The following is a 19,402-nucleotide window of genomic DNA, read 5'->3' as shown; positions in this document are numbered from 1 at the left end:
CCGGTCGAAAATGGTATACAGGTGAGACTTTCTCTACTAGCTGATATCCCGTACATTGTGAACGTTGAACGCGTAGCCAATGCTTGCTGCTGACGATTTGAAACGAGTCAGTTGCAGGGGGGGTAAAACAATAATTAATCGACGAACGTGAAATTCTAATGTAATAAGTTATTTAATGTCTTTCGTTTTATATCATACACTCGACGCTACATGCGGTAAATTTTGTGCAGCGCACGGTACGCAATATTATTTACAAGTCTCTCTTATCATCACGGTCGTCATGGTACAGTGAACATCATCATTTCGCTTCTTCGGGACCCACTTCACCCCTCATCTCTTTTACCATCGTACAGATTACAGCGATATTGCAGACTAACGCCCGGATGGGCGATTGTACTTGTATCGTGCATTCCGCCGATGACACGCGTATCGTTGAAAATTCAACGACACCGCATGGATTCCTTTCTCTGTCAAACTATGTCCTACCATAATTCAGCTGCATTTTCAATTTGTGAGCACCGACATACCTATATCAATGATAGTAACAACAACATCAACAATAATAAGATCAATAATAATAATAATAATAATAAGAATAACAACAACAACAACAACAACAACCATCGTGATACTCTACAACCATCGTATCGTTATTACTTTTTTGTATTCCCTTTTCGCGCAATCGATAGTAGGTATACGGATTTTTTATTGGCACCTATTTACACAACTATCACAATGTCTTTGAACTATATCCTACGCTAAACGGTATCTGAGGATTGGAAGGAAAAAAAGGAATTTGGCTAGATCAGCTGTTGGGAGACCGAATCGTCGGTTTCCCGTATCGTAGTAACATAGTTCTATCATAATCTCTCGAGTTTTTCCGTTGGGCAATCTTCCATTTCATCGCCCGACGTAGCTGAATTTGTTATGGAATTTATTGTTATTTGCGTCTTTCTGTCCGATGCTAATAATTCGTCACCGCCTAGGGTGGAATCAGAACTATTCAAGAGCCCGTTATCGTGCGGTTGATCCACGTGAGTCGGTATTATACCGGCGTTAGCCTCTTCGATCGCTTTGCGTAGCTTGAAATATGAAAAGGAAATCATGAAAATGGCACATTGCAAGTACGAAATAATTAAATTTCTTTTAGTTGAATTCACCTCTTTCAATGCCACCACGCCGACCAGACGACCAATTGCTGTTACGTAGGCATGATTTACACCCACCATACTGAACAGGCTGTGAACTTTTAGCAACGACGTCCGTTCGACCAGTTGAAAGGGTGCCGGATCTATGTGACATCTCGAAAAATCAACTTCCAATGCCATTTCACTTTCTTCCCATTGTTTTTGGTCCTCAGCCGACATGTCGATCACTCTCTCGCGGGGCTGAAATACGTCAATTCATTCGACCCTTGATATGGAACTTTTTTTTTTTTTGTTTTTTTTTTTTCGGCAAGAGACAACCGAGTCATCGCACTCACTAGCTGAACTTTTTTCAGAGTCGTCGGACTCGGGGATAGCATCGATTGATGAGATGGAACGTGAAGAGCGTCGACACTGTCCCGTCTGTCGACACCGACGCTCCCACCGGAACCCATTTCTGGATCTGGATCGACGTCTTGGAGCGTTGCTGATTTTCGAAAAATTGCTTCGAAGGCTAAACGTATTCTGGAAACGGGAGTTCGAAGTTACCGATTCCTGTATTCCAAGGGCAATCAATCCAGCCTCTGCCAAGGACACTCACCTACTCTCCGCACCCGTCACCGTCGTGTAAGGAGTTACCGCCGGGCTGACCAACGGACTGAAACCCTTCAGGGTGAACGAATGCGTCTTCTTTAGAATCGATTTCTTCGGCTGGGATCCGAAAATCGGTGAGTGAAAAGTGTGCTGCTAAAAAAGAAAAAATCTACGATAACAATTTTCTATAGATTCCCGGTTGATATATCGATTAGTTTTCCGGATCTCGCACTAACTGGATCGTTTCCGTTTCCCGAGGATGTCAGATCACTGGTACTTTGTCGTTGCATTTTCAACATATCCGGGGCCGGAATGACCTCGAATCGCGACGGTCTTCTCGTTCTTTCTTGTTCCCGAATTTGCCTTTCCATCTCTTCCTTAGCCCGTTCTTCTGCCTCTTTTTGCCACTTTTGCGCCACTTGTAATCTTCGTTCTCTACCGATGTGCTTTTCTATGAGCTTTATCAATTCCAATCTCTGTATAGAACCCAAGAGGATCATTGAACCTGGATTGTCGGCGAGAGGAAAACCACGAAGCTTACGATTCTCCTTTAATATTTCTTTCAATCGTTGATACGTTATACCGTGCCAAATGTACTTGACATCGCGCACCATAAAGTCCTCAACGTAGATGTTGTACATACCTGACAATTAGAAAATAATTCGAACCCTCTCTATCAAACTCGCTTTTCCATTACGATAAGATTGAAATAATCTGTAGCGAAAATTTTACCCGAACTCGAAGGCAGAAGATCCGGTAGGTAAGGTAGTTTTTTTATTAAAATTATACTGTCGTATATACTCGGCTGTAAAAGAGCGGCAATGGCGTTGCTTATCAGTACAGCTATCATTATCGGAACTATGTGAGTTATCTGACCGGTCATTTCGAAAACAATGACCGATACCGATATCGTGTGAGTTACAGCACCGGAAAATGCCGCCGCACCAACCGTCGCGTAGCCTCCTATAAAATTGTCAAAAGATTACTCCGAGAAGATTGTTTGGGAAATAAAGGAGCGGCGTAATTGGTCTGATCCTGTTTACCTCAATCTGCGCACACACTTTATTTTTATACCTTTTTTGCCGCGCCTCAGGTACGCCTCAGGTACGATTAAATGATCGAGTCAAATGACTCGGTTCGTAAACAGCATGGCCGTATGAACCGATGGATCTAGATAGCTTGTTGGGTTTTTTTTTTTTTTTTTTTTCCCCCCCCTTTTGTTGCTTTCTTTTCCAAAATTACCTGGTGTAATTGGGCTCATGACACCCCCGTATCTGACCCCATTGGGAAACCAAAGTGCCATAGCCTCACCGGTTGCTCGGCCAAGTGCTGCTCCGATTTTGAATACCGGTATGAATATTCCAGATGGTACGGGAACCGTGGAACTTATTATGGAAAATGTGAACTGGAGGAAGAAGATACGTGAAAATAATAGCGATTGGTTGAAAAAATTCAATCGTTTCAGATCGTTGAATTCAATGAGAAAATCGTGACTCACGGTGAACGCGACGTAGCTTAACAATCCGATGAATACATCGGTGTATTCCGTCGACCAATGTTGAACAACGTTCATTTCCCCGACCGTTAAATCTGCCTTGTTCCAGGTGAAGTTTACGAACAATCCCATGACCTGTTCGTGCGTTGTTAAATCGCCGGCCATAAATTGACCGAGACCCAGAGGAAATGAAACGGAAGCGACGAGCAGCGATACGATTCCCGGGTACAAAAATCGGCTGGAAATAGACGAACGAGGAGAATTAAGACAGGCCAATTCGAGTACCGGTTTGTTCCCCCCTCCCCCCCCCCCCTCCCCTGTAATGAATGGCCGAGTGGCATCTTACTTTTTTTGAAGAAAACTGTTCATGCTCTTGTTCTTCCTCATAAAAATGACGTACTGTCTGTGAAGCCATACGTAAAATGCGCCTCCCAATCCGCTTCCGACGCCGATAAGAGCAAAAACGAACAGTTCCTGAGGGTCGAATGGGAAGTCCGCGGTGAAATTAGTGTGAAACATTGCGGTGATCGTTTCCTCTTTGTTGAACCATATCGCCAGCAATCTGAATGTGGTAGCGCCGCATACGGCGGCAAAAAAACCTCGCCAGTAATTCCTCACGGCAAAATAAACCGTCGTTACTTCGATGCTGAATAACACACCCCCGATAGGAGCGGCGAAACAAGCGGCAACTCCTACCGCACAGGCCGCCGCTAACATCTCGCAATTTCTACTTTCGTTCTCATAGATCCCTTGGAAACTTGTGACCAATTTTGAAAGTAGCGTCGCAACTATACTCGCTATGTGGACGAACGGACCTTCTTTGCCCAGAGGAAGACCTGATCCAAGAGTTACGGTCAGACCGATTATTTTTGCCACCAATGTTCGGAATGTCAAGTATTCTTTCAAGGCGACGCCTCGAAGTATCGTCTTCATTTCCGGTATTCCGGAACCTATACTCTGGGGAGCTACTATGTGGACGAAACCGGCGCTGAAGAGGATCAGGCAGACCGGAAGTGAGACCCAAGCGAGGTACTGCAACGCTGGCTGCGTCGTTAGGTCTTGGTACAGCCATATCCTAGCTGTTGACAACAATTCAGTAATTTGAATACTTCGTTTTTTATCGGGTTGATATTGATAATTTGTATACCGTTGTTGCAGATCGATATGCCCTTGTCCATCGCGTAGCTGAGGAATGCCATAATCACCCCTAAGAGCGCTAAGAAAACCCAATCTTCTCCTAATCTTGCTCCCGTATGTTTCCACGTGAATGCTAGAACGGCTAATAGTTTTCTACACAAGAGGCCACGCTTCTTCGTTTTCCGTAATTCGTGCGCTCGGTCCTTGTCAAATTTTCTTCTCGCTCTGTTCTGCGATCTGAGACGTCTCGCTTCTTCCTTTGCATATTCACCGAGGTCCTTTGTGTACCGACCGTACATCTGACAATGGTAGAAAATCAATAGAGTTAGTAAGACGAGAAAATTCGACGGAATCTCACGTGCGATGTATTCCATCGGACAGGGATGAGAATATTATTAATCGTCTCATTGGCATTCTTTAGCTCGTGCAATTTCGTTCTGCGCTCTTGTTATTGTTATGATACTTACGTGATTGTCTTTATCGTTTGTTACATGATTATCTTTCAGAGGAAGCTAAGGGATGGTCTTTGGCTTTTTTTGTCACGAAGAAAAAAGGTCCCAAGAAATCTGACGGTGCGTCTCCTTGATACCGAGGAGCCCGGAGTTTTTAGTATTTGGCAACCCGCGTCTCTAGCACGTGAGACGTGATGCGCATTTCACTTCCACTCTGCCTTGCACGTGACGGGTAAGTGACAAACGTTAATACAAAAATTGTACGCAACAAGCAATTATTTCCCGGTACCGTTTCACTTTTAATTCGATTTTCTTTTAGTTTCTCTTCATTCTCTCGTCAACGTTCAAATTTATATACTCACAAGATAATCATCGTTGCAGACAAAATAAGCTCTGTCGAGCGTTGCAGCGGGAAACAACATTCGATAATATATTTTTTCATAAAATTTTACCATCAATGTTGTTGTTCCGATCTCATTGTGATTGTTGTTAATTTTATTACGTCCGCAGAAAGTTTTGCGTATTAATTCACCGCTATTAAAATTGGCGCTACCGCCACCGCTTTCATCAGCATAGACGGTGTTATAACTGCGGAAATTAATTTTAGCATCTGCATTGCACATCCCTGGCGGAGACAATGAGAATACTCGGACGAACAGAGATTTAAAAATTATTCGCCACTGTCACGATCAACCAGGTATGCAGAAGTCAACATCGCAACGGTATTTTTTTCGAGTATTTACATTTCTCCAAGTTAGCAAATCTGTTCAGACTTTCGATTTGTTTTCTATTTAAAAAGTGTATGTTTACTTTTAATACCAAATACTCTGCTTTATATTCTCATTGGATCCGTTCTTTGACGACCGAGTCATCCCTCGACACTTTGTATCATTCTCTTTGCCGTTTTACTCTCAAATTTTGTACCCGTCGCTCTTCTTTTTTCTTTACTGGCAGCTCGCGGTTCTGAGATGAGAAGATCGCACCGAGTGCTTTGCAATACTATTTCTATGCGGATCACCAATACGTCTCAAGGGCCATACCGAGGATAAATATAAACCCTAACTACGATTGTAACATCCATATATCGTATTTCTATACCTCTACTTCTCGCGTACATCTAGGTACGTATACCCAGGTATAACGAAAAACGTTGTGCAATGAATTCCTTCTACTTTGTCGATCATTTTATTTATTTTTTTTCATCTTCGTTTCTTCGATTACATTCGTTACAGAGAAGGGGGAAATATTCTCAACGGTTGGAATACGGAGGATCGAATAACGACGTCTAACTTCTAGTTATAAACATCAAAACATGAATAACAGGGTGACGATCAAGGCTGTCCACTAGGTAAATAATTACATTGCTCTAATTTTGTTTGTGGTAATGGCTTCTCGATAACGAGGATATAATTGGTAAATTATGAGCATGCTAGATCACCGGCTCGATCGTAGAAGGTATCGTGCCGGTTTCGATTGTTAATAAAATTGCATGTTTGCACTTTAGCGATTAGTAATTTCAATCCGCATGATTTTTTAGTCTGCTGTAATGCGTCGCGCGTCATTCACAGGTGCCCATAAATTAATCGCCGTTCATATTTATACTTGCGCGTATTTTCAATTGGTGAATGAAATTTAACCGAATGGAAAAAAGGAGCAGGGTCTGGATGCGCGACGAACATCGTCCCCTATTACGAAATCGAGTTTTGAAAAAAAATGAATAAACGAATAAAATCCAGCATGAGGTAAATCTTCGTTCGTTCGATCAAAGTGCTGCGGATGCTCCGTAACAATCATTTCCACGAGGAGAAAATCGACGGACACGGCAATTAATTTAACTTTATTTCCTTTCTCATTGTATTCTCTCCTCCATTTTTTTCTCTCTGTATTCAAAATATCATTCACGGTATAAAGGCCTGCGTGTACACAAGTCTTGTAACAAATTGCTCATCAGAATAACTGAATGCGTACAATAAATGACATGGTATATCATACTCGTGTAGGTACGTACGTACGTAACATTAAAGCCTTTAGATTCGTCTCAACGCTTTGCGGCGGAAACATGTCCAATTTATTATACTCTGCTCTGCGACCGTTGCTCACGTAGTGTAACTTGCGTTTGGCACGCTGGTAAATGAGGATTTCAAATTTCAATCAAAAGAATTCATATCGTCTTTACACAGGCATAATAGAACAGAAAAATATGTGTAAAACGGTTTTGAATAGTTGCGGCTACAAAAAAAGATGAAATAACGATATGATTCAGCGAATGCTGCTGGGGGTTCGGTTGCTGGCCGAATGCCAAAAGTTTTCTTACCACTCAAACTTCAATAACAACCGGTACTCTGCACGATTTCAAATAAAGACCTTTCGAAGACCTTTAAACTACATCTCTAACAAGATTGCATTTATACAGTTCACGTCCAGGCTTGAAAGTCCAAGACACGCCGGTTACATTTTTCAAAGATACGAAAGCGTTGGCCAATTACCCATATGTTTATACACTTATTTTCGAATGATCATTATTTTTAAGCATGCTGAATGAGTCTTTCATTTGTCCATTCCAGCAAAATTCCGTCATGCGACAGGCGAGATGCGTCAGCCATTCATAAGTCCATCTCTCATAATAATCCTCACATAAGTGTTGATGTAGTCAAAGGCGTCAAACTCCTGTTGTTCTTCTTCGGGATTCGGTGGAGGGCACGGATAAAAAGCCTGCGACGGCCTAGCCAAACAATCATCGGAAATGAGAAACCAAAAGCTAATACGTCGTATTTTCAGTGTAGAGAATAACAAAAATTTGATTATCACTCGCTGATTACAATTTCCCTTTTTGTTTTTTATACCTGTGCGGATGATTTTTTCTGTTTCCCTTCAGCTTTGCCATGACTCTTGTGAATTCTTCCCATTCTTTGTCAACTTCTTCCTCGCTTCCCTCGGGATGATGATGGAAAGGAGGATGGTGACCACCCTCCCGGTCGTCGAGCAACTCCATTTTGCCAGTTTGTCCCGACATTTCTACCTCTTGGCCGGTCAGTTTTTCGAAAAGGATTCCGAACGGTAGTACCTCACATTCATTTCTTTTCAACAATTTGTATCGTTACACACTCGACGCCGGTCACCGCACGGTTCTCTTTGGGAATATCACTTGTACATATCTTTTTTCTTTCCACAGGTTTTTTCTGAAAATTAGCGGCAATGAACAGGCGCGAGGAATGAAATTCCATAAAAAAGTATCAAAAAAGCTGCGCTGCTTCGTCGGCTCTGAGCGTGGTAGATACTGCAGCAGCACCGACAACAGCAATGAGTCACTTTGGAGGACAAGAAGAATGAAACATCTACTAAATCAACTACGGTGGAAGTTGTGAACCTTCTGCTGCAGAATAGCCCACGCTATGCACGGTAGCAACAGCGCGTTCGTCGAGCTCATCAGCCAATTTACAGATTAGCCACACCATCGCAAAATATTCTCTACGTATACGTTGTCGAACCTCCAACACCTCGATAAACTTATGTCGCGCCAATTTGTACCCCGCGCTACTCGACCCTTCCCGACTTGATACGTGAGTATAAATCCACCCATACCCTACACCATGCCTATACATTTGAATTCCTTGTGCGATAGTATGCGCCATTTGCGTTATTGGCGACAATCATATCCTTCCCTGTTGACAAATCAAATTCAGATACTTCCTCCTCTTTCTTTTCCTTCGTCCTTTTTTTCCTTTTTGTCCATCTTCTTTTCCCTTCTTCCACTTCTTTACTTTCTTCTTTTTTTTTTTCTTCTTCTTCGTAATTCTATCAGGTGGCAGAAAAATGTAAGATTTATCCGAATTCCAATTCGATCAGATGTGATTCTGAGGGTTCGAAGCGTTATAAAAATTAACTCTTATATTCGCATTTTGCCGACCGACCGTCCATCGGCAGGTATACATATACGGCTGGTCCATACTGGACTATTTCCCCTGATTCGGTGGCCCGTAGTAAGTCACTCTTAAAGTCACGGATAAACGAACTTCTCATTGTGCTCGAATTTCAGCGATTTATACCAACCGGTCTCCCCCCGGGTTGAAAATTATTTCTTTCTTTTGACGGGCGTAAAATGAATTCGAAAATGAAGTCGAAAATGAAATCGAAATATTAATTGTAGCGTACCTTTGGCATCACATATTCTGATCCCGTGATCCTCCCTCTTTTTGGATACATCGCGACCGCTATGTACTCCTTATTTTTCGTTTTTGAATTAACCATTTTTTTTCCGTGATTTATTTATCGATTTTTTTTTCCTCCGAATTGAGGAGAGTTAATGAATAAGTGATGAGTTCGCTTCCGATTGCGAGTTAAGACCGCGTTTCGCACGTTCCCAACGCTTTTGACTTTTCACGCACCGAACTTTACATTTTACATCGAGAAAATCAACTAATCACAGCAGGCTGTTATACATAGGTGTGCAACTTCGATATTTCCACCACAATTAACTAATAATTTGCGTGTAACAGTTCTTAGAAAAACTGACTTTTACACTAACTCGTGTTTCCAAATCAACCATTCGCGTTACATGCGCTATAATTCATTTCATATTATCGCTTTGAAGTTGATACGATATTTTTTTCATCCCCCATCAATTCAAAGGATACGCATGATTTTAACGGCAGAAGAGCCCGACGATACTAATAAAAAATTTTAACCAACGCGATGCTCTAGTCTAGAGTTATGTTGAAGTTTATTTCGTATATGTTCAGTTGTTGTCCCTACGCTTACGGTATAGCTCGTGTAAACGATAAATAAGGATTTTCTATTTATCACGCCGCACACTATATTACAGCATTAATGTTTGTCCGTTGAATAGCAAATAACAAATTTAAATAATCCATTGCGGCAAAGAACACCGACGAAAATTACGATTATGTGCAAACGTATACGCGGAGGTGGTAGCTTGATATAATATAACTCGGGCAAATAATTGCCCAGGTTTTTTTTTTCTAGATCGATTAGAAAATTTGTGCAATAGTAATCCTGATATAACTCTTGTCCGAAGCGTTATACATTATAGAGACAAACAGGAAATACGCAATGATACCGAAAAATGCTGCAACGTTGTTATTTGTTCTCATCATCTCTTGATTTCTTCTCGTGTCTCTTACTGAATTTCTCTCACTTCTACCACCGCATGTTCAAGTACGTATCTTCTCTATCTCCATTTGTTCTTCCGCTCTATCAAAAGGCAGACGAGACTGACAACAAGTATAATAAATTGGACAATGCGAGCAACTAGCAACAATATACAATGTATATAACTAACCCACCGACACCAACAGATGAAATGCAAGATGCACATTAGGTGTAAATATATGCGATAGTATAGATAATAATGGGTAGGAGGAAAAGACCATGCTGGTATTCGAATAAATAAGTCTGTGTGAAGTAGTAACGGACATGCTGCGACGGTCCTTCCTCGAATCGCGTTATTGGCTTGGAAATTCGAATTAGATCTGAGGAGAGCGCGTGCATCATTTGAAAAACGGACAATTGAAGAAATTTTTACCGTTGTATTCATCTCGTAGTATCATTATGATAGTTTTCTATAATTCAAAACCACTCCCCGTGTCTCATAAACCAGTGAAATGCTAACAAACTCCTAAAGCTCGTGTCTCGACTGTAATTGTTGATAATCTTTCGTATGACTACAGCGATTCTATTTATTGGTGTAATTATTTGTGCAGCGTACACGTAATGTACCTATATGACACGGTATCTCAGAAATCATGTCACGAGGTCACCGTTTGTCGCAGCAACCTGTTAATAAATAAATAAATGCGCAAACGGATAAATGAAAATATCGAGATGAAACAAAAATGTAAGTTTGCCATCGTAACGATAGGGTGTAGATTTCTTGGGTCGCGCTTTTGTAATATCTTACACGTAATACCATAGATATGAAGGCGGTAACCATTGATATCATTGCTGTCGATGTTACTACATATTAGGATTTTTTCACATTTGTCGCAAAACTACATTTCCTTCGTCGAAATCCAGGGTTCGTCCTATCGAATATTTTCTTTCTGTTTTTGCTTGCAGGATCCAAGATTTTCTCCTTCCATCTTACACAGCCAAGGAATTTCCTCCGCGTCAGGATAAATTGGGAGCAATGTTCTACGATGACCTTATAAACAGGGAGAATCATACGTACACCTCACAGGTACGGTATACTCGTTTGTTAGCTTCCTAATTAGCACTTATTACCACAATTCGGACCTCGTGCCATAGGCGTGTCATCAATTAATCGTCACAACGGACCCCAACGACTATTACGCCTGCAATCAATTGCACATTCCAATGAATTCATTAGCTACGAAAATATTGTGTTTTGCTTAAAGTTTAGAACATGGAAAAATATTTAAATAATGCACGTTCTTCCATCTTGTTACAGCTACAGACTTATCGTATGTCGTGTGGATCTGTCCGTGCTTTTATGATGCGACGACGGATTTTAGTTAGATCGTAGGTCATCTTCCAGGGTAACTGCTGTGCATATCGACGATTTTCTATATTTTACCAACTTGTAGCGACTTAAAATGCGTTTAATGACCCACGCTAACTGTAAGAGATTTCATTAGAATTATTATTTGTCACGTGGGATATGTGCTGCGCAAGGGTCAAAGTTTATTTAAATATTACGTATAAACGGTCATACTCTTCCGTGCGTGCCACGATTCCATTTCTTTATTTTTTTTGCCTTCGTTTTTTGCTATTTTTGTCTCATTTATTTGGACGTTGATTGCACAAAGCCATGCACATTTTTTGGTATCTTTGGAAGCTGTTGGAGAGAGCCTTATGTGCGCACGTATACAGTAGAACATACATACAAGTAGTTAGCGTTGATCTGCAGTGTGCACGTGGTGTCCACGACGAAATATAGTATTTTATTTGAGTCTTAATTATCAGATTCACACGAGATAAATACATATTCTAACGATGAGTAAACAAGAGCATCGAGCGCAATCCACCGTGGATCTAAGAAATTCTCGTTTGTTTCTAGGCAAAGGTGCGCGGCATGTCACTGGTGATCGACGAAACCCCATAACGATAGAAACGATCTACCTGGAATTTTCTAATTCATGCAAATATAGCATAACTACAGTTACAAATTCTAAAAAGTGGCATGAATCAGACCTCACAAATCCTATCAAAATTATTTATGAGTTTAGTTAGTCGGTCTTTATTTGAGGCTCTGCGTACAATCCGGACAGAGGACACGTGATTTACATGGTCACATGTATAATATACAGAAATTCTTGCGAAACGTATTTCAACTAAACATACACGTGATGCGTATACCACACCTGTCGATCGTGTTTCCATTGCGAAATAGAAAAGGACGTATCAAAATTCTAGCATGTGTTATAGAATCGACCGTTTTTTTTTTTTGTTTTTTTTTTTTTGAATTTCAACAAACGATGAATTTGAACTAAATTTTGATGAAATTATTGCGCATGGGCATCATCGACATAAACAAAAAAAAAGGAATAGGTAGAATGCGCTTGAAAAGATACCAATCCTAGAATAAACGTCCGTACCAGCTGCAGTTTTTAAATCGCAGGAATAACAAAAGACATCAAAAACTGATACAGCGAAAGATTTGTTCAATCAATAACTTGTACGACCTTGATCCTTTCACCTTTTGCTAGTGTCGCGAACGTTACGATTCGCCGGTCGTCTTGTTTCTTTTTTAATCGTCATAGGAACGTGTGAAAAATCATGCAATTTCAGTTGTTTACTTATTATATGAATCGCACGTGAAAATATGTGTGTTTACGAGGCGTAGGTAGATCAGGTGTTGGTCACATGAGAGAGGGGAACATAGGAAAGACGATGTTTTGATGCAAAGTAAATATAAGTATTTTGCGATCAGGTGAATTAACATCTGCAGTTGTGGAGATTGCGCGGCACGTTGTATCAGCGTTTAATGAACGCCAAGGCAATCATCATTTTACTGTACAGATCGGTAAAAGATTGGCTGGCTCGTTCACGATGTTACGTAATTTCCTATACTTATGTTTTAAACATTGGGTAATACAGGTGAACATGATTTCGCTCTTGTTATTGTAATGCTTCAGACAGCGTGAAATTATACTATATTGTTATTGGCATCGCGAATAGCGTCTTGACGTTTTAGCAATGGGCTTATTGAATTGCCTCTAATTTATTTAACTTGAGTAATTAGTACTTATTAAGAGCAGATTAACAAAGCATTTCAATCGGTCACCTGAATACTGTAACAATTAAAACTTCAGCTGTCTTATAAGCAACGAAACGAACGTTTATTGAATTCATATTAATTATTATAACAACATAGGCTGTTGCTACAATACAGAAGAATTATAATTAAAATGCATCCAGCTGTCTCATAACATGAAACGTCAAGAATACCAAAATACTGACCAAAAAACACCGGTTGAATACGAACGAGACCTTTTGTTTTTTTTTGAAAAAAAGATCTTTGAAACTTTTGAAATATATTGTCGTTGGTATCAGTCACATGGGTTCCTCTTAAATTTTCTTACCGAATATTTCAGAGTTTTTTTTATTTCTTTTTCATAAAATTTTGCATCACCTCCCCCGCAGTCTGCTATTTTAATTTTTTTTTTTCTCTCAATATTTCAGAAGTGACTGAAACCGGCTATTCCGTAATGATTCGAACTACGGAAACCCATACCAAATTCCTTTGCCTTTTTCATTGTTAAATCCTTGCAGAATTTGTCTATCGCTCGACCGAAGTCGTTCGGCCTAGTAGGTGTAATCGTGGTAAAATTTATTCATTTTGACCAATCAATTGATTTTTTTTCCAGAATGCTCCGACTCACCCGACGGTCGTTCGTTGCATCCGAATATTCGGTTCTGTCATCACCTGTGACAGAATGCTCAGCGATCTCCTTCACTCGTCTCAACTTTCCTCATTGAATCGGCTGTATCAATCTGGAGGACACTTCTTGGCGCAACCATTTTCGTCACCGGTAAATGTTTTCTGTCCACCTTTTCTTCACGACTGTATAACGATTTACATGTCTGTTCGTTCGTTTACTTATTTATCTATTTATTTATTTATCTATTTATGGGTGGACTAAGAATCTGAAAAACGCTCGGAAAAAAGTTATCAAATCAAATAGTTCTTTGAACTGAGCACGTAATCGTAGAATTATCTATGCGTGAACTTAATTCGATAATCTTATCAAATTGAACCATGCGAATAAATTTTTACGAGGATGATCAAATATCTGCACAATCTGATGTATTGTAAAAGAAATTCATAAATATGATAGATGCGAATTTGTATCAAAGTGTCTTTCTACATATTAAGATGCGCTTCGCATACCATTATATTATACATATAGAAATAATGACGATGACGACGTACGACCGCAGTAGTCGCGATTTGAATACGATATCACGAACCGTGAGCTACCTTTTTTTCAAGAACAGACCCTATCGCATTTTTTTATATGCGTTGCAGCATGCAGCGTTATTATCCTATTGAATGAGCTGTAAAGAGCTGCGATTTTCTGGTTATTTTAGCGTATGTAGAAAGAAAAAGACAAATCCATTGATATCTTTTCGTATTATCAACGATAAATTTGTTTTTATTCTCAATTTTCTTTCGTTTGACAAATGAACAAACGATCATAGCTATACTTATACTGTAAATGGCAAAGCATTCCATACGAGGTAGACAAAAATAGAAAAGGAATAAGATTATGTCTCTTGGAACGAATCCATTTTTCTTACGAAATTTCCTTGAGCTTGGGAAGTTTTGAACTATCGTTTTCGTACAAAGTCTTCTCAATAGGTATCCGCAACCGTGCGCAGTACCCATTGGTGAAACTGGCTGAGTTATTATAGTCACGGCCTCGGTCACGACATACAAAATCCTACCGCCAACTCTTTTCGAGTTGCATTTTATAGAACAGAGTCCGAGACAGGGCTGCTTTCGAAGCAAATTATTGGCTAATCATTCGCGCCTCAATATCACATGTTGAACAATACCTAACTTTGATTAGTAGTAGAAGCAGTATCGGTATTATTATAATATTAGTGTTATTTGTTATTACGAGACACAAGATTTACCTATTCATTTTTCATTTTTTGCTCTGTAATTACTTCTTTCCCTCTAAAATTATATGATAATTTATTTTTCTGTTTTATAGTTGTTTCCTTTATCGTTCGTCGATTATTGCATCCTCGTTACAAGTATGTACACATATACTTGAAGTCCAGAGCGACACACTGGAGCAGCAACTCTTACCTATGAATACCTGTACCCATTCGCATACTCTGTATTATACATACATATGAGTACGCATCATGTACAGATTGTGCTACCGGTGCGAATTTAGTGTCAACCTCCTCACATCGAGTGCAATAATGCTGTAACATTGCATCAGGATATGATAAGAGGACAGGTAAAGAATACTCTACATCCACGTTTCTCGTAGATGAATCTGACTATGTGTGTATTTTCTCCTGCAGAAATCATCAAATTGTTCGAATTCTTGGCACGCAACATTACTTTTCCACGAGTCATCGCTTTGCGTCGAACCTCATGACAAGAACTTGAACCGACACAACGCAAATGAAGCAAAAATAAAAGACAACGAAAAATGGGAGAGGAAAGAAGACACTTGATTCACGCAAACAGTCATCAATAATCGAAGGTCAGTCTAAATGATATAAGCTGATTGTATAAATGACGGTAATGGTCATTTTGGTACCCACGTTAACTGCGGACGCTGCAGTAGCATACGTATCGGTTTCGCTCATTATCGTTGAAAATGCAACAAAAAAAAAGAGGAAGAAGAATTAAAAAGCTACGACAATCACAAAAAGAGGACTCCCTTTTGCGTCGACAAATTTCATCAAACGCGATCATCGCATTACTTCTCTTTTTTTTTGCTCTATAAAGTATCTCAGATTATTTTTATCCAGTTATTATTTTTCTTGTCAAGTTTTCATCGCATAGAATAGTTTTGATTTTGATTCGAAAATTCCGGCATGATTGATTCAGGAATATTTATTGAACACGCCGCTGTGAACATCGTCAGATAATTACCAATCACTATATTTTTCTCTACTCTCACTGTTATACCGATAAATAATAAATATTCGCTCTGTCATAAACAGAGATAAACAAAATGGAAATGATAAAAAAAAGTTTTGGTCGCTGATCGATGCGATGTGTTTTAAAATCCAGAAAACCGTCGGATTTTTACTGTAAAGTTGAGGATTTACTTTTTTCGAAGTTGATAACTAAGAATAATTTTTTTTTTGTTCTTTTATTTCCTTCAAATCAAGTGGCAGCATTGCGAGTAGAAAATAGCCCGATAAGATAAAGCGACGGTGCTCGTCGTGGTGTTGCCTCGTGTATATCACACTCTTACGACCGCTTTCAGAATAAAAGAAAGAGAAAATAACGAAATTGAAGAAAAAATTCACTGCATGATCAAAGGAGCAGGCAAGATGAAATTATATTGCATTTTATTATCCGTCTATAAACATGTTCGCTCAGTTAATGCATTTGAAATCGTTTAATCTATACTTACAAACCTGTTGTGTATATAAATGGTGTGATATTTGAAAACGAGATCAATCACATGAAATTTGAATGATAGCATATGCCTATAAGAATAAGTGGATTAACGCTTCGATTTATTGATTGATTGGAATTCATGGCCTGACCAGTGGGATATAGGTATACCGACTCCGATAAGTAATAAGCCATGTAGAAATTCGCAAATTGACTTACACCTAGGTATAATATACACATACACTTCGTTCGCGTTACTCTTGATCATCATCCGTCCCCATTAATTCACCGTATAATATCCCCGGTATTCGTTGTACTCGAAAATTTTTGTGGAAAGCAGCGAGATAACAACAATGATGGTTAAGAGGCAGTGGGTATAAATAATTGTATGCGACAAAAAACTGAGAGGGAAAAGAACGAAAAATCGTTTAAAAGAGAAAAGAAAAGAAATAGCTATACATAGATTTGCGTATCACGTATGGGACACGTGTCTTGGCCAGGTGTAGTTATAACGTGTGCGAAGAATGTTGGCTACTAACATAAGCCGGTATACCTATAATATATTTATATACGCACATTTGAATATATGAGAATTTATAATGCATAATATAATTACAGTTGCGTGCGTGTGCGATCATTAGAAGAGTGATTAGTAAATTTAATAAGTGTAATTTAAAATACCGAAAGGTATTTATAGTGACAGTGACAGAGGGAAGATGCTCGATTCTGTCTTGGTTTTTTTTTCTTCTTGTATCGTTAGTAATATGTGCAGATCGTTGACATTTATTTTCAACCGTGACAACCGGAAAATGGATATAGATATTTTTTTTTATCTCGCCGACGATGATTGACGAAAATTGCACGAGCCTTTCTTTTTGATTTCGTACATAGTTTTGAGATTTTTTTTGGGCGCTGATATGTCGGATACAAAAGTTGTCCAGGGATTTGGGAGTTTTAGCTTATTTTTGTTTTTGATATACGTCGAAACGCTATCAAATATTCACTTACCAAAGTGTGATGGTATCCCAGCCCATACTCCTCGTCTAATCCTTTGAGTGCCGAGGTCATTTTGATTTTTTCCTTACAATTTAAAAATTATTTTTTCATCTGCTCAATTGATTGTTCTAATTTTTTAAAACTATATCGTAATCGACGATTGCGTTGCGTGCCGGTATTCTTTGATATTCGTCTACCTTTTCTTCGTTTTTCTTTGTAGTTGTTCACATGAATGTTTGACCCATTAGCGATCACTTTATTCATTGCCAAAATTATACGGCAAGTCTAATGCAGTTTCCCCCCTGAGTCTCTGACCAGGCTTCACAACTGTAAAAGTCATTTTCTCGTAAATTTATGAAAAAGCACTTCTGTAAAACGACTTGTGGAAAAAAGTAACAATCACAAACAAGTTTATCAATATTAACGTGAATATATTTAACCCACTGCAATTTCATTGTAGAAAAAGTTCGTTTTCCAATCTTCGTCAACTACAATTGCAGACGTATATTAGAAGCTGCCAATTACACACGATTCCACCGAACGTATAATTTATACGAATAATTCATGTTGAAGTACCGATCGTTATTAGTTAATTGATATATGAATTAGAATTATTTATCCGAATTATATATTGATTCGCTGTTGTTATTGCCGGTCAACTTGCACGTCAAATGTTAGCACAAGGGCCGTATAACTTGTGAAAAATGAAACAAGACTAAAATGTGATAAAATAAAATAAGATGAAATGAAATAAAATAAAATAGAATCAAATAGAATCCGAGAAAGGGAAATAAAATAAAATAAAATAGGATAGAATAGAATCGAGTAAAATAAATTAAAATAGAATAGAATAAAGTAGGATAGAATAAAATTAAATCGAATCAAATCAAATACAATGATTAAAATAAATAATTCAGAGTTCTCTGAGTCAAAGTGCGCGAGTCGTGTACGTTGGATATTTTCGGTGGCACAGCCGTCTGACCGGTTGGACGCTCGCGAGTCGACTGATAGAGAACGTGTGAATGAACAGCTGAGATTTGTAAAGTTTAAAGAGATTATTACGAGTACATGGAGAGTAAACAAAATAACTCATAAACGTTCCGCTGTTATATGTTATAACTAGATCACCCATCATATCTCCCATCCGGCGATGCGATTCAGAGTCGGACTCTACAATGGGAATTCTTCGGTGATTTATGGAAACCCACGGGTAACAGGGACATCGATCTCTATGTACAATCTATATTCACACGCACGTACGCACGCACGCACGCACACGCATACATATAATTATTATTTGCGAGAATCCAATCTAATATTGGTCGCACTGTTACTGTGCGGCGACAACACACATCTGCACACGGTCTGTCGCACACGTGGGCGCATACCTATACCTTATTATACATATATTTAAGATCTTTTACCATACGATCGCTGAAAATCAGATTATGCGGATCGGACACACAACCGATTAACCGATTAATCATGATCGTACCGAATCTAATAGATTTCCTGAAAACAGTTCAACATTTCTGTACATTGTTTTCCTTTTTTCACAATATCGTGTTCAAATGAAACTCGCTCAACCGAGTTTGTGGGCTTACAATTAGTTCTATTGATTACATTGTTCCCTCGGGGATTGAGGATTAAAGAGTAAGCACGAAGGCTCGTCATTGGGGTGTATACTTGCTGTGTACCTGTGTCTGTAAGAAAAATTTATGACGAACAATTTTGTGCAATGCCTGGTGCATCAAACTGTCACAGGTCTCGTGATCAAAAACTAATCCGAGGATAACGAAGACAATTTAGGGCAATCATTATATTTTACGCACAAGTTGAGAGTTTTTTTTTTTGTCAAACTACGAATTTTTCTCATCGAAATATCTCAATTGGTAACAAATCAATCAATTTTATAGATAAATCAATTCAACTTGTGAACTCGGACTCCTGAGATCAAAATACAAAAGAAAAACCTACAAACCCTAACTAAACTCTATTTTGAAAACAT

General features: G+C 39.1%; 2 protein-coding genes across 15 annotated transcripts in view; both read right to left on the bottom strand.

The window, feature by feature from the left end:
• Positions 1 to 19,402, bottom strand: part of LOC125501811 (WD repeat-containing protein 19-like) — a 130,681-nt gene that overhangs the window by 69,968 nt on the left and 41,311 nt on the right. The gene's annotated exons all lie outside the window — the stretch shown is intronic.
• Positions 154 to 18,391, bottom strand: LOC105684280 (chloride channel protein 2). Of its 13 annotated transcripts, none has more exons than XM_048658665.1 (13): positions 17,839 to 18,391; positions 17,592 to 17,721; positions 17,407 to 17,478; positions 4,382 to 4,670; positions 3,581 to 4,313; positions 3,238 to 3,472; positions 2,982 to 3,144; positions 2,472 to 2,702; positions 1,970 to 2,382; positions 1,747 to 1,892; positions 1,484 to 1,670; positions 1,161 to 1,388; positions 154 to 1,082 (listed from the first exon to the last, which is right to left on the bottom strand). In XM_048658665.1, exons 3-13 carry the CDS (start codon positions 17,464 to 17,466, stop codon positions 861 to 863), a joined length of 2,907 nt encoding a protein of 968 aa, XP_048514622.1. In that variant the 5' UTR covers positions 17,467 to 17,478; positions 17,592 to 17,721; positions 17,839 to 18,391; the 3' UTR covers positions 154 to 860. The 13 variants fall into 13 exon arrangements, with proteins under 13 accessions (XP_048514622.1, XP_048514618.1, XP_012252936.2 ...); XM_048658661.1 differs by lacking the exons at positions 17,407 to 17,478; positions 17,592 to 17,721; positions 17,839 to 18,391 and adding exons at positions 7,458 to 7,545; positions 7,667 to 7,882; positions 7,997 to 8,124; XM_012397513.3 differs by lacking the exons at positions 17,407 to 17,478; positions 17,592 to 17,721; positions 17,839 to 18,391 and adding exons at positions 7,458 to 7,545; positions 7,667 to 8,002.

The sequence above is a fragment of the Athalia rosae genome, chromosome 7 (genome assembly GCF_917208135.1).
Source record: "Athalia rosae chromosome 7, iyAthRosa1.1, whole genome shotgun sequence".
In the NCBI taxonomy this organism is placed as follows: Eukaryota; Metazoa; Arthropoda; class Insecta; order Hymenoptera; family Athaliidae; genus Athalia; species Athalia rosae.
Note: the sequence above shows the minus strand (reverse complement) of the source record. Positions and strands in the feature narration are given on the sequence as shown.